The following is a 14,550-nucleotide window of genomic DNA, read 5'->3' on the forward strand; positions in this document are numbered from 1 at the left end:
CCTTCCATCCGCGACCCTTTACTGGGAAAACAACAAGAATTGGTCAAATTATTTCGATCTAAGTTTAAATGCATGCTTGGATAAAAAAAAAAAACATAAATAAAACAAAGACTTAAAACACTGACAATTTATGACACAGCAGCCAGTAATGAGGTTTAATCTATAACCCATGTCGACACGAGTGGATGGATGTGTCAGGTGGCGGTAAACATTTTCCCGCGTCTACTGTAAAGATGGCGTCCACAGCGATAGGCTACAGTGAGTTTCTTTTCAACTTGCATACACTTATTTAATTGCGGTTTACACAAGTCAGTTTCGGTGGAAGACTTTAATATAGTTGTTTGTTAACTTCTGAAACTTAAAAGGAACTATGAACTGATGCTACTAAAGCAGAGGAACAGTGACTTTTTAACCACGTAATAGTTTCATAATAGGTTCAAGCTTGACCAGTCAACAAGACAAAATTATACTAAATAGACTAAGACTGAAACTAACCAATGCTGCGCAGCCTAAGAAAAACAAAATAATAATTTAGAGAAAGCCATTCGCTTGAATTCGAAACTTGAGACAATGTAGAGTTATTTTGTAGCTTTGCTTGTGTGATCAACATGAATAATATTTCTGAAACATAAATAAATAAGCATAAAAATGTGACACAATCAAGAACATTTGTTTACTTGACCTACTACATTTGACTCATTCTATTTTATCGATATAAGCTGTTAACGTTATACTACTGACAAACCGTATAATGAAAGAAAAAATAATGCAAATGGGGTGTGACGTGAAGAGTAATGTTTGTAGTGGCAGGTTTCTGTCAGCAGAGGGCAGTGGTGTTACGTGTTAACAAGCAAAAAAGAATAGAAATAAAATAAGGATTTTATGTTAAGGAAGCTAAAAAAAGAATATATATTTAAGGACAACATTTGTTGAATGTAACTGCATTTATATATTACTGTATGTAATGAAATAAAATACACCATAAGCAATAAGCATTTACAAAAGCTAGATTCAAAGAATAATGTAGATAAAACTTCAAGATCACCCCAGGTGAGACTTAATTTTTCAGCCTTTTGATTTCCAGCCAAAATGTTTTACCAACTCCAGACAGCTTTGGTGTTTGTCCAAACAGGCGTACCAACATACAGCTGGTATACTTCAAAAAGACAGATTCATATTAAAAAGGGTAGATGTGTGATATTCCAGACATGCAATCTAAAGACAGATGAATAATGAGCTTTTTCCCCAAAATGCCCCTTAAAGGGACAGTCCATCCAAACAAAATTAAAAATAATGTCATTATTTGCTCTTTCTTTACTTCCTCTAAACATGTTTTTCTGAACACAAAGAACTACGACTTATGGGAGAAAACAGCCATTGCCTTTATATATTAAGTCTTGTACTGAATAGAATAAAGAAATTGATAAAAAGGAAATGATAATCAACATTTTGTTTGGAGTGACTTGAATTTTTTTTTATTTTATTTTTTTAATCTTGAAAGCACATTGTTAATCTTATTGTCTGTGATTAAGCAGATTCAATAAGTTAGTTGTGTTCTGGCATTGCACATACATGCATTTTTGTGTGTTAAATGTATAGTTCACCTCAGTAATGAACATTTATTCACTATTTACTCACCCTTAAATGGTTACAAACCTTGTTTTTTTTTTTGTCTGTTTATCACAAAAGAAATAATTTTGGAAGTCAGTGGTTACCAGTTTCTAACATTCTTCAAAATATCTTCTGTTGTGTTCAACAGACTAAAAAAATTAAACGGGTTTGTGAAAAGGGAAGGGTGAGTAAATATGACAATTTTCAGTTGTGGGTAAACTATCCCTTTTACAGTTTTTCTCAGACGCTTTGGTGCATTTCTCACAACACTTTTTACATTTGTACAATAGTTAATGCAAACTGCAAAACCTAGCTGATAACCTGCAAAAGCGCGTCACTTGCTCAAAATAGATAGTTCATTCCTCAAAAGCAAGTATTCATGTCAATGAAAGTGTCAATGTCATCAAAATGAAAAGTCCTGACATTATTGTTTATGAACAAGATAGTCAAATGGCTTAGTCCTGTTTTCATTATGACAGTTTACTTTGTACAATTTTTCAATGCAAAAAAAGTCAGATTTTGGTGACACTTGCTGAAAATGCTCAAGACAGCACTGTATACTATTTGCACAGCCATTTGAACACTACAGTAAAGTTAGACATCACTGCATTTAGTGAGGTATCTGAGTACAAGACACTAAATATGTATGTTTCACATTTTGACTGCACATGCTCTTTACAATGCTAATTTATTCACTGCATTGTGCAAAATAATAAATACACCCTTATTTACAACAAACATAAACTTCTTTTGGGTAGAGCTGAGCACAACTGTAAACAATATTGCAGTACAAATTGGAACTGAACCTACAACATACACAGGTCTGTAAATCATTCATCAAATTGTTCAACTTTGAAGACATTTTCAGGAAAATAAGATTTTTTTTTTTAAATAAGATTTGCCAGACAGATTTTGACAACTAGTTCAACATTTTGTATGTAATGACTCAAGTAATGAAACAAGGACTATAGGTTTTATATGTAATGACTTTTCAGCATTTAAAAGTTTAGTTCATTTTGACTGACATGACATAAGCAGATGATAATGTTATAAAACAGTAGAGAGTTGTATAAAAGCAATTGATGCATGTCCAAAAGCATTTGCAATGTGTTGGAGAAATGAGAAACTGCTACTAGGATTTGCACAAATGACTAATTGTTTTGAGAAATGCATTACCTGTTGTGCAAATGTAAATAGTGTTGTGAGAAATGCACCAAAGCGACTGAGAAAAACTGTAAGTAAGGGCACAAATTCTAATACACTGATTAATCCATAGGCCCACATGAAATCTGCAGCCTCTAAATTCTGAAGATTTTTTTTGCCCATCATTGAGTCTATATATTTACTTATTTAAATGTGTAAACCTTTATTTTTAGGGAAATAATATTCTCTGTCTTTTAGTAGATATATTAAATGGCATACTTTGTTTACCAAACTAATGGTTCTAAATGGATTTGCATTGTAATATATACACACACACACACACACACACACACACACACACACATTTTAACTTTTATATGTTTTAGTTACTATACTCTCTGAATCATTGCACAGAACTCCAAAGATTTTTTTTTTTTACAAAATTCTGCACAGAAATAGCAAAACCATAAACAATGTCTCTATCTTTATCACTTTATGACTGTCTATCACTCTTCTTTCCCTGCCAAACTGTATTCTTTGATCCATATTTCCCAACAAAATTAAGTTCCAAGCTTTTTACAAAAAAATAATAAATTTTACAATTAAAAAATGTTATGACTAAAGCAGGAATCCTGGGTAGGCTTTCAGCTGAAATTCTGATCAGTTTGTAATGATTGTCATTTTCTGGTAAGATTTTTAAAATATGAATTTATATTTTTTTATATTTTAATATATTAATTTATATACATTTTATTTATATAATATTTTATAGTCAGTCTGTTTTGAATCTTGTTTTGTTGTCAGCTGTGTATAAATGAATTTATTAGAGCATGAATGAGAAAACTGTTTGGGAATTTTGAACAACGTGTTCGTTGCATGCATTTTGTTTGAAAGCAATGAAAAATGATTCACAGAAGACTCCTGTTGAACTTGTGGCTTCAGTACTGCACGTTGCTTGTTAGCGGTTGAAAAAAAAAACGTAAAGAGACTAAATAAATGCATTCCTTAATTATTTACAGATTTATTATTCATCACCAATCACTGCTGCAAACTTAGAGCAGGAATAACTGCATGGATGAGTTTTTGTATATACAGAGGATTATATAAAATGAATGCAATAAATGTTTGACTGAGACAAATGGCTTTAATTAGAAATGCATTCCTGGGCCTCTGCAGTCCGTCTCTTATCTGTCTCTAACTGCAGCTTCTTTTCTGCAGCCTTTCAGCTCTGATTTACAGCAGTTGGAAACCATTCAAGCTTCTCAGAACAGCTGTGACAAAGAAACTATTCTGTTTACCTGCTACCCGGCTGCTTTATTGCCCCATAGGATATGAGGTGAGCCTGGAATGAAACTGATGTTTATGAGCCATGCTTTGTCATAGCTGTGTGCATGCGTGGCTGGGAATCCTGGTTACAGTAAGGTTAACTTCATACACAACTTTTTGCTGTCATTGTATTTGTCTCAAATCAGACACACAAAACTGTTAGAATATATGCATTTATTTATTTACAGAGTCACTATAATTGATAATGTTTCAAATGGAATTTAACATGCTTAGGATATCAGAATTCCACAAAGAAATTGCCCAAATAAAATCTGCATTACCAAAACATCAAATACACAAACAGCAGAATCACTGATATAAATAACGGTCATCATTTGAAGTACTCCTCCTGTTATTATGTCAACACTATTCATTATTATTAAGTAAAGATAATCTACAGAGGACTAGTGGCATAAACTAAAATTAATGTTGCAACATCATTTAATAAGACCAAAATTTGGTTCCAATATTCCACTATTTAAAGCGAATGTTCAGCTATTTATTGTGCGGCTGTTTAGTGTATCTGCTAATAACAAGAATTCTCACTTTATATACTATCCGAGCAGCTAGATAGAAGAGAGCGAGGTCCTAATAAAATACTTGAGAGTCAAATGGCTGCTGTAGCACCTAAACCATTTACTTTAAATTGCATCTTGTTATTTTGCTAAACATTTTAGCAGCTGACAGATTGTGTCCACCCACATGATGATCCTTGGACAGCTGTATTTTGAGCAGCGTGCATCTGTCAGAAAGCACAGCGCCGTATGCTACATGCGGTAACACTTGCAGTTTTGGTGGAAGCGAGGGTTAGAAAGAAACCTTGAAGAGCTACTTAAAACCTGAAGTGCAAAATATCATGGAGGACAGACAATAATTGATTAATATGAAAATACAAAATTCATTCAATTTCCTTTGGCTTATTCCCTATATTTATGAGGGGTCTCCACCGAGAAACGAACCACCAACTATTCCAGTATATGTTTTTCAAAGCGGATGCCCTTCCAGGTGCAACCCAGTACTGGGAAGCACTCTTACACACTCTCATTCACACACACACACACACACACACTCATACACTACAGCCAATTTAGTTAATCCAATTCACCTAGAAACCTTTTTCTTGGAATGCAAAATTACCCATTATGTTTTGTGAGTATGCATAAGCAGGATGCTTCGAACTTCGGCAGCTTGATGCGTATAAAGAGTTACATTTTGACAGCTTTGAAATAATAGTTTTAATCTATTTTTACTTGCCTTTAAAGTTTTTGAACTAATACTGCTGTCGGTCAGCACCACCTCCTGGATCTTATGGGATGAAAAACAACTGCTGCAGGGCATTTTCCCCTCATTGTCAGACGGCATCTTCTGCCTTTAAAATGGAGCCTCGTCATCACTAAAGTGATAATTTTCTCTTTTTTTTTTCAAATATATAACCAACCCAAACAAATGTAATTCACCAAAATGTTTGATGTACTTACTGTTCCACAAAACATTGACTGAAAGGGTCACAAAGTAAAAAAAGTGGCATTTTGAAATTGCAGAAAAGCATACAGTACACTGGTAAAAACTACCAACTAACTAAATAAAAAATAAACAGCTCCCAATTATAATCAACATGCAAATCAGCCAGAATAGTATCAGTAACACTTTTATTTGTAATTTTTTGATATTGCATGGCTTGCATACCTGTTAAGTTTCATGCCAGTAATTTGGCTTTCAGTGACGTATTGCGTGTGATGTGTGTGTGCATCAAAGAGCCGCAGAGTACATGTTATAACAGCTGCCAGGTCAGGAACACTGACGTTATATTTCAACTTTTATTCTGATGGCAGATAATGAATTAGGAGAATGTTTTCTCTCACTTCAACCACAATTTGAAAGCATAACAGCTTTCAAAGTCTTTCTTTCAAAAGTAGTTGAGTTTTGCATCACAAAAACACTGCGTAAGCCACTCAAAACAGTATTGAACCCCAGTTGAGAAAAGCTGCTCTCGCTGTTGACAATTCTAAACGGAGGTTCGAAGCATCCTACCAGAAGACGCTGATCATATGGCAACACCCCCGACTCAATAACTAAATAAATATGATTAACTTCTAATAGTAAATCTCTGTAAACCAATTTATGCAGTTTTATTTTCAACATAAATCAATCATTGATTTTATTTTATGTGGCACTTTTAGTCCTCCATTGATGCAATGCATAGTTTTAATAATCCTATCTTCAGTACATTTTAGATGATTACAGTAAACCATACTAAAGCTAAAATGTCAGCCATGAAAATGTTGAATATGCCCACAAATTGCAATACGTACTGATCCATCCTGGTTTGGGAAAGCAGATGATGTGTAAAGTAAAACAATGTCCCATACTTTAAGGTCTCAGAGAGTCTCTCCCTCTAATTTCTGTGAGACACACTTGATGCGAATGTTTTCACGGAGGTTTCGCAAACGAGCACTGCGGCTTGTGATCTCCTCCACGTACGTTTTAGGGAACCAGCCCCTCTCTCCATCCGACAACCGAATCCCCTCTACCCACCCTGTAAATCGAAATCATTAAAACGTCATGTTCTGGGCAGAAATAATGTTTAATAGCCAGGAGAAGGGAAATGATTTTCCTCACCATCACTTGTAATTGTTACAGCTTGAAGGATGTCTGCCTTCTCCAGCGTTAACTCATCATGCTCTTGAGCCTGGTAGCTCCTGATACACTGGACCTGAGATAGATCTGTGGAGACACATGCAGAGAAATATTAAACAAATACTCCAAACAAATATGAAAACTCTTATCATTTGCTATAAAGGCCCTATAGCCACTTCAAAATGTGACCCTTGACCAAGCCAGCCTTATGCTGCACAGGTATATTTTAGGCCACAATCAAAATGACAAAAATCTTTAGAACATTTAGTGAAATATTTTTCAAAGGTGCAACAATATCAAACCACAAGCAAAAATTTAAATTCTTTTACAGAACTTATTTAACACCAATTCATCTTAATAAGATATTTCCCAATGTTTATCAATGTTGTTTTAAGTGCAAATTCAATGTTGGTACTGTGATGCATGTATTCTGGGACTGTGACATGATTAAGACATACTGGAAAGAAAATCACAATATTAGTTCAGAAGATTATTGGTAAACCTTTTGCCCTACCTGGTTATTTATTTGTGAATTATAAAACTGCTCTACACCTTAGTTATGGACTACAATCTGTTACACTTTCCTGCATATCTAGCAAGAAAATGTATTCTTCTGTTGTGGTCCTCTCCTAACAATCCTTCAGTCAATATGTGGATAAATCAGATTGCCATTTTCTTACCCTTAAAAAAACTGACTTATGTTTTGCCTCAGAAGATGATTTCTGGCTATCTGGAATCTTCTATATGAGTTGTTGGAGAATGTATCTTAAAAGACTATTTAAGTTATATTTAATTATTTATTGTTAATTTTACCCTTCACAAAAGACTTGAATTACTAGCCAATTGACGCTTGTATAATACAGTGCATCCAGAAAATATTCATAGCTCTTTACTTTTTCCACATTTTTTTATGCAACAACCTTAATACAAAATGGATTAAATAAATTTATTTCCTCAAATATCATCAGTCTTTGCTGTGAAGCTCTAAATTGAGCTCTGGTACATTCTGTTTCTACTGATCATTCTTGAGAGGTTTCAGCAGCTTAATTGGAGTTTACCTGTGGTAAATTCAGTTGATTGGAAATTATTTGAAAAGGCATACACTTGTCTATATAAGGTCCCAGGGTTGACAGTGCATGTCAAAGCACAAACCAAGCATGAAGACAAAGGAATTGTCTGTAGACCTCCATGGATTGTCTCGAGGCACAAGGCCAGGGAAGGTTACAGAAAAAGTTCTGCTGCTCTGAAAGTTCCATTGAGCACAGTGGCCTCCATCATCCATAAGTGGAAGATGTTTGGAACCACCAGGACTCTTCCTAGAGCTGGCCGGCCATCTAAGCTGAGTGATCGGGGAGAAGGACCTTAGTCAGGGAGGTGATCAATAACCCGATGGTCACTCTGTCTGAGCTCTAGCGTTCTTCTGTGGAGAGAGGAGAACCTTACAGAAGGACAACTATCTGTGCAGCAATCTACCAATGAGGCCAGACGGAAGACACTCCTTGCCTGGAATTTGCCAAAAGGCATCTGAAGGACTCTCAGACCATAAGAAACAATTTTCTGGTCTGATGAGACTAAAATTGAACTCTTTGGAGTGAATGCCAGGCGTTACGTTTGGAGAAAACCAGGGACCGCTCATCACCAGGTTAATACCATCCCTACAGTGAAGTATGGTGGTGGCAGCATCGGGCTGAGGGGATGTTTTTCAGCAGCAGGACAAGGAAGACTAGTCAGGATAGAGGGAAGGATGAATGCAGCAATGTACAGAGACATCCTGAATGAAAACCTGCTTCAGAGTGCTCTTGACCTCAGACTGGGGCGATGGTTTATTTTCCAGCAGGATAATGACCCAAAGCACACTGCCAAAATATCAATGAAGTGGCTTCACAACAACTCGGTGAATATCCCTGAGCGGCCCAGCCAGAGCCTAGACCTAAATCTTATTGAACATCTCTGGAGAGATCTGAAAATGGCTGTACAACTTCGCTTCCCATCTAGCCTGATAGAGCTTGAGAGGTACTGCAAAGAGGAATGGGCAAAAATTCCCAAAGACAGGTGTGCCAAGCTTGTGGAATCATATTTTAAAAGACTTGAGGCTGTAATTGCTGCCAAATGCGCATCAACAAAGTATTGAGCAAAAGCTGTGAATAGTTATGTACATGTGATTTCTTAGGTTTTTTATTTTTAATAAATTTGCAACAATTTTAAAAAATCATTTTTTCACATTGTCATTAGGGGGTATTGTGTGTAGAATTGTGAGGAAATAAATTAATTAAATCCATTTTGGAACAAGGCTGTAACATAAAAAATGTGGAAAAAGTAAAGCGCTATGAAAACTTTCCGGATGCACTGTAGATCGCTATATTATTTCATATGATGTTCTGAGACACCTATACCACTGTTCCGTCATTGTAAATCTTTAAATAATGTTCAATAGTTGTGTTTAAAAAAATAAAATTAAATAAAATTTAAAAAATTAAATAAATCGAATATTTAATGAAGTTCATGTTAAGTATTCATGTTTAAGATATTTTGTAAATGTCCTACTGTAAATAAATCAAAATGTAATTTTTTATTAGTAATATACATTGCTAAAAGCTAAATTTGGACAATCTTAAAGGCAGTTTTTATAGTATTAAGATGTTTTCTTGAACCCTCAGATTTTAGATATTCAAATAGTTGAATATTAGCCAAATACATTTCAACCTAACAAACCAAACATTGATGGAAAGCTTATTTATTCAGCTTGTTTAATTTATTGTATAAATTTCAATTTCCAATTTGTAACACTCTTATGACTTGTTCTAGTATCCAGTATCACAAATGTATGTGGCTTTTCTGTCAGTAAATTAACAGCAAGTTATAATTTTTCATCTATCCCCTAAAAAACATAGTTCACCACAAAATTGTCAGTCATTGTTTACTTTGCTAAACCTGTATGCTATTACTTTTCTGTAAAACACAGATTTTTTTTTCATTGTATTGTGTATTTAATTCATCCATCTTTACAGAATAAATAGTCATAAAGCTTTGGAAGTACATGAGGTTGAGTAAATGATGAGACAGTATTTCCATTTTTGGGTGAACTATTTTCCTTAGAGTTTTATTTGAGGTACTTAGTTTCCAAGTAAACAGGATATTCTTGAACAGAACTGTGTATTCTACTTTGTTTTCAATGTTATGCCAGTTAAATAACTAATGACTTTACAGGCAAAACAGACCCTTTTAAAGACTGTAGCCAGACTTTTGACTATCACTATAAAGTATCTGGACTGTCTTCTACACAGAGAAATTACATACCATCATTCTCATTGGTCTGCTCAATAGCTATCGTTGGATCGGAGGGAAACATGGCTGTGATCCACCTCTGTTTGCTGCTCCTACAGTACATATAAAACAAAATGTTCTTGACGTGTGTCCTGTGAAGACATTTTCTCGGAAAACTCAGATCTATTTGTCATTTGACAGGATTTTGGATGTTCAAATTTGTAAATGATGTGAATGTCCTCACTCTGTGGGTGATTTGAGCAGAATTTGGTGTTTTAGCTGTTGCCCCTCACATAACTGCAGATAGAAGATGAAGCCTGAGATTCCCTGAAGTTTCTGGCTTAGGTCTTTCACCTTGAGGTCTTCAATTTTTGCATGTACGAACACCATGAACTTCCACGACCTGTGAGGAAAAAAAGGGGATTTTATAGCAAACTAGATATAGATTAAGTAATTATAGATTGAGTTTTCAATACCTGGTTTGGCTTCATGATTTTTATAGTACATTGGACATTGAAGAACACCTTTGCTAGTTTTCTAGTACACAACCTGACAACAAATAATTACTTGACTTCTAGTTGATTATTATGTATCAGAAATGGCTTATATGAAAGGCATTTTACCAAAAGAAAATATGATCATGCCTTGATTTTTAATTATTTAATTAGGACAGTAAGGTCAGAATTTGCTTTGACAAAAGTCTTGTCAGTTAACAGAAATAATGTACAGTATAGAATATGAAGTCATTATCCTGTTGAAAAATAATGAATATTGTGTATGACTCCCATGAGTTGGATGACTACATCCATACATCTTTTCAGTGACTCAAATAACTTATTAATAAAGTCATCTGGAATGGCAAAGAAAGCTTTTTTGCAGGACTCCTAGAGTTCATCAAGATTCTTTGGATTCATTTTTAATGCCTCCTCCTCCGTCTTACCACAGACTTTTTTAATAATGTTCATGTCTGGCGACTGGCATGGCCATTCCTGGAGCACTTTGACTTTCTTTGCTTTCAGGAACTTTGATGTGGAAGCTGAAGTATGAAGTCTGTTGATGTTGCCATCTCTCACACGCCCCCATACTAAATGTAACCCCAAATCATTTTCCTTCACCAAACTTGACTGATTTCTGTGAGAATCTTGGGTCCATGTGGGTTTCAATAGGTCTTCTCCAGTATTTGTGATGATTGGGATGCAGTTCAACAGATGATTCATTGGAAAAAATCTATTTTCTGCCACTTTTCCAAATGATCAATTAGAAGTCAAGTTATTTTTTGTTGCTCCTACAACTGAGATCAAGAAAAGACTTTTGTTAGGTAGTGCATTTTATTGGCCCCATTTTCAAATAAGACTTACTCCTTCCTTCGGGAAAGTAGAAGACAGTCATTAAACAGGTGCAGGTACACTGGCCGGGTGGTAAGCTTAAACTTAGATCCAGATATACTCAAATTCTGTGTGTCTACTTCTAGCAGTTCACCATGTTTGACCAGCCAGCGAGACTGAGAGATGAGAGGGAAAATCTAAAATGAGAGAAAACAAATATTGACTAACTTGTCATTTTAAACCACGATAAAGAGAATATTTTAAGTGTTGTGCCTATTCAACATGTTTTTAAAACTTTTAAAAAGTTATAGCAGACCATTTTAGACCCTTAAATTGAGATGCTTATTTAATAACACTTCAGTTTTCAAAGGAATTGAGTGGCCAAAAAGAACTTTCTGAAAGGTACAAAGTGAGGCAGGACTTTCACTGGCTTGTCAGCAAATAAATTTATAACTGGTGCATGTCACCCTTGCATGATACACAGTAGGTTAAGCAATGTTTGATATTATACCTTGCCCTCAAAGTGAATTTTCTTGTTTAGGTGAATTAGTTCTTCCATTCTCTTCATGGACTGGACACTGGAGTTACATTCCTTTATAATCTAGTGCAGCAGAACACATTTTCATTTTTTTATGGTAATTTAAAACAATGTTTGTGACCGTTTCTTTCTTTCTTCAACTGCTTTTCAGACCTTTTTGAGCTCATTAAGTGCTTTGGTGGCAGTGTCCTCATCTCGTGACCCAGGCGTTGTTCTCTTTAAGATATTCTATTTAAGGAAACACAGCTCATTAGCACAGGAAAATAACAAGGGATACAGATAACTGTCACTATCGCATTGGACATGCATGATGAAATACCTCCACTAGCATTTTGAGGCGTGTGATTCTTTGAAAAGGAAGAATGAGAAATGATGTAAGAGGCAGCCTCTGGCATATTGGGTCCTCTTCCAGGCGGGCAAGGATCCCAGGGAACCGGGCATTCTCTTGCCTAAGAAAACACCACAAAGCAAATTTAAGAACTGCTTAAACATGGCAACATTTGCAATATGCACATTGTTATGCTTGTTAGAGCACTGTTGTACAGTCAGAAATGGTTTACAGTAGTCGCTGATAGGTCTGTTCCTGGTAGGCCTGATTGGTGACATAAGGCAGATAAACCCTCCTCAGTGCTGGACAGTGGTCAAGGACAATGTCACACACGTCGAACCGTAAAATGTCTCCTTCTAACCTACGCTCCAAATCTTGAAGGAACCTAAAAACATAAGGTAAATTTAACAAGAGACAGAAAGAAACAGGCATTGCAATGAAGCACATCTCAGAAGTTAGCATACACTTTCAAAAATATCAACAATTGTAATTACTTTTCATATATATTCACCTCTCACTGACTTCTTTCACGTCAGGCAGTTTGGAGAAGAGCCACTGCCTCTCCTGTGTCCCAAGACACTCGCATAGCTCAGAAGACATCATAAAATGGTCAACTGCAATAGACAAGCTCCGTATGTATGAGGCCTCTGATGTCACCAACTCAAACTTTGCCTGAAAGGGAAAAAAAGTCAAGATGTAACTTTTTAGCAAAATGTGCTGGTTGATGAAACTCTAAATCAAATCAAATTTCTGAGTGTGGACTCACCTCCTGTAGTTTACGCTCTTCATTGCTGAAATTGTCAAGTTGTCCACTTGATCGAACATCAGGAATATCTTGCCATAAGGAAAAGGCAGAGCCTCGTGATGAGCGGAATGAGCTGGATGGGGAGAGGTTTCCAGGAGACACAGACTCCCCTCTTTCTTCATCGGTTCCTGGCTCTGCCCCTTGTTGCCTCTGTATCTCCCTGTTGATGGCAACGTCACTGTATTCCTGATACAAAATCACTGAGAGGGAAAGAGAAAACTGATAATTGATACACAAATACAATAATAGGAATTAGTAGTAGTATTAAATAAGTGTGTTTATGACTTACAGCTTGGCAAGAAACGCGAAAGACGTTTAGAGTTACTGGGAGGGCTGCCTCCATCCTCATCAACAGAAACTTTTCTCATTCTGAGAAGAAACCGTAGAACACATTTTAACACATCATATTCTAATTACTAGTTTCTGTTGGTGCTTGCTGAGTTTTAGGGCCACCTTTGCTTGGAGCTCCTTCTGTGCAGTGGCTGATTACTGTCAGCAGAGGGCAGTGGTGGTGCAGACCCCACCGGACTATGTGGTCCACTGTCACTTGATCCCCCTGAGAAGCGATGTCTGGAGTTGGGTTTGTCTACAAACAGACAAGGGAGGGAGAAGGTATACAAAAGGAACTTATCTGAAAATACTGCACCAAAGTGTGAAAATGACATCACTGCACAAGACTTTCACAATAAAGGCTTTCATTAGGTTAATCAGTCCTGATGAGTCACTTACAGTCTGAGCTGAGGTTTCCAGACAGGTGGCGTTCCCGGGAGGCCACGCGAGCAGAGAGAGACTTGCCCAGCTTAAGTGTAAAGGAGTTTTTCCTCTGAGAGAGTTGAAGGCGAGAGATGAGCTCAGAAGCAGAGAAGCGCCGGCGCTCATTGTCTGCTGAACGAGAACGGGACAGAGGCATCGAGGTGCCACTGTTGAGGGGAGGGCCTTGCAAAGTTCCACAATCCTCCAGGCCTAACCTCTGCCTCCCCTCGTCATTTACACCCTCTTGGCATCTGGCACCCTCCTGAAGGGGATTTAAGAAAGGTTTTGGAGAGTTTGGTATGGCAAAAAGAGAGAGGTCTTCGTCTAAGCCTGGAAGGGGGCTGGAAGTCTGGGATGTGGGTATGGTAGATCCCACCATGCCAAGCCCTCCTTCTACGAATGACTCAAAGGATGCTGGAAGCAGATAATCACACTCTACACCTGGGCTGCTGGGAGACGCTTCTAGAGTGTCAGGAGAATACACCCTCATCTTACGCCCTATTAATGACAAAAATGTTAAATTAAATTTGTTAGACTCCTTTGTAGTTTTAACACAGTCACTGTAGCACAGTAGTTAAAACTTTGTTCCTGTAGTTCTTTCAGCAGTTCAAAGTTTTTGACATATCCCTAATCTAAGCCATTTTATTCAGTCACAGTATTCATTAGTAGAGCAGACTCTTGGTACAGGGTTAAAGAATTACTGTCATTGTGTACCTCACTAAGCAGCATAAAGTATTCGAAAGTTTGCATAGTTTCAAGAACTAACAAATTTGACACTATGACACTATTTGTGGTTGTAAAGCTGGAATTTAGGACCAGT

General features: G+C 36.4%; 1 protein-coding gene and 1 long non-coding RNA gene across 3 annotated transcripts in view; one reads left to right on the forward strand and one right to left on the reverse strand.

Moving 5' to 3' along the window:
* Positions 1 to 14,550, forward strand: part of LOC141380492 (uncharacterized) — a 23,249-nt gene continuing 8,699 nt past the window's right edge. For both annotated transcript variants that reach the window (XR_015523590.1, XR_015523589.1), the window contains exons 1-2: positions 1 to 258; positions 3,973 to 4,090. This is a non-coding gene — a long non-coding RNA (uncharacterized LOC141380492). The remainder of the gene's footprint in view (positions 259 to 3,972; positions 4,091 to 14,550) is intronic.
* Positions 6,195 to 14,550, reverse strand: part of arhgef19 (Rho guanine nucleotide exchange factor 19) — a 27,731-nt gene continuing 19,375 nt past the window's right edge. The window contains exons 4-17 of the mRNA XM_087307130.1: positions 13,707 to 14,228; positions 13,431 to 13,563; positions 13,267 to 13,346; positions 12,939 to 13,177; positions 12,684 to 12,844; positions 12,405 to 12,557; positions 12,164 to 12,293; positions 11,998 to 12,072; positions 11,818 to 11,907; positions 11,340 to 11,503; positions 10,226 to 10,384; positions 10,015 to 10,094; positions 6,700 to 6,804; positions 6,195 to 6,616 (exon numbers count right to left, since the gene is read on the reverse strand). Of these exons, the coding sequence (XP_087163256.1) occupies positions 6,459 to 6,616; positions 6,700 to 6,804; positions 10,015 to 10,094; positions 10,226 to 10,384; positions 11,340 to 11,503; positions 11,818 to 11,907; positions 11,998 to 12,072; positions 12,164 to 12,293; positions 12,405 to 12,557; positions 12,684 to 12,844; positions 12,939 to 13,177; positions 13,267 to 13,346; positions 13,431 to 13,563; positions 13,707 to 14,228 (2,249 nt within the window). The 3' untranslated portion in view covers positions 6,195 to 6,458. The remainder of the gene's footprint in view (positions 6,617 to 6,699; positions 6,805 to 10,014; positions 10,095 to 10,225; positions 10,385 to 11,339; positions 11,504 to 11,817; positions 11,908 to 11,997; positions 12,073 to 12,163; positions 12,294 to 12,404; positions 12,558 to 12,683; positions 12,845 to 12,938; positions 13,178 to 13,266; positions 13,347 to 13,430; positions 13,564 to 13,706; positions 14,229 to 14,550) is intronic.

This window comes from Danio rerio, chromosome 23 (assembly GCF_052040795.2).
Source record: "Danio rerio strain M-AB ecotype USA chromosome 23, GRCz13ab, whole genome shotgun sequence".
Taxonomy (NCBI): Eukaryota; Metazoa; Chordata; class Actinopteri; order Cypriniformes; family Danionidae; genus Danio; species Danio rerio.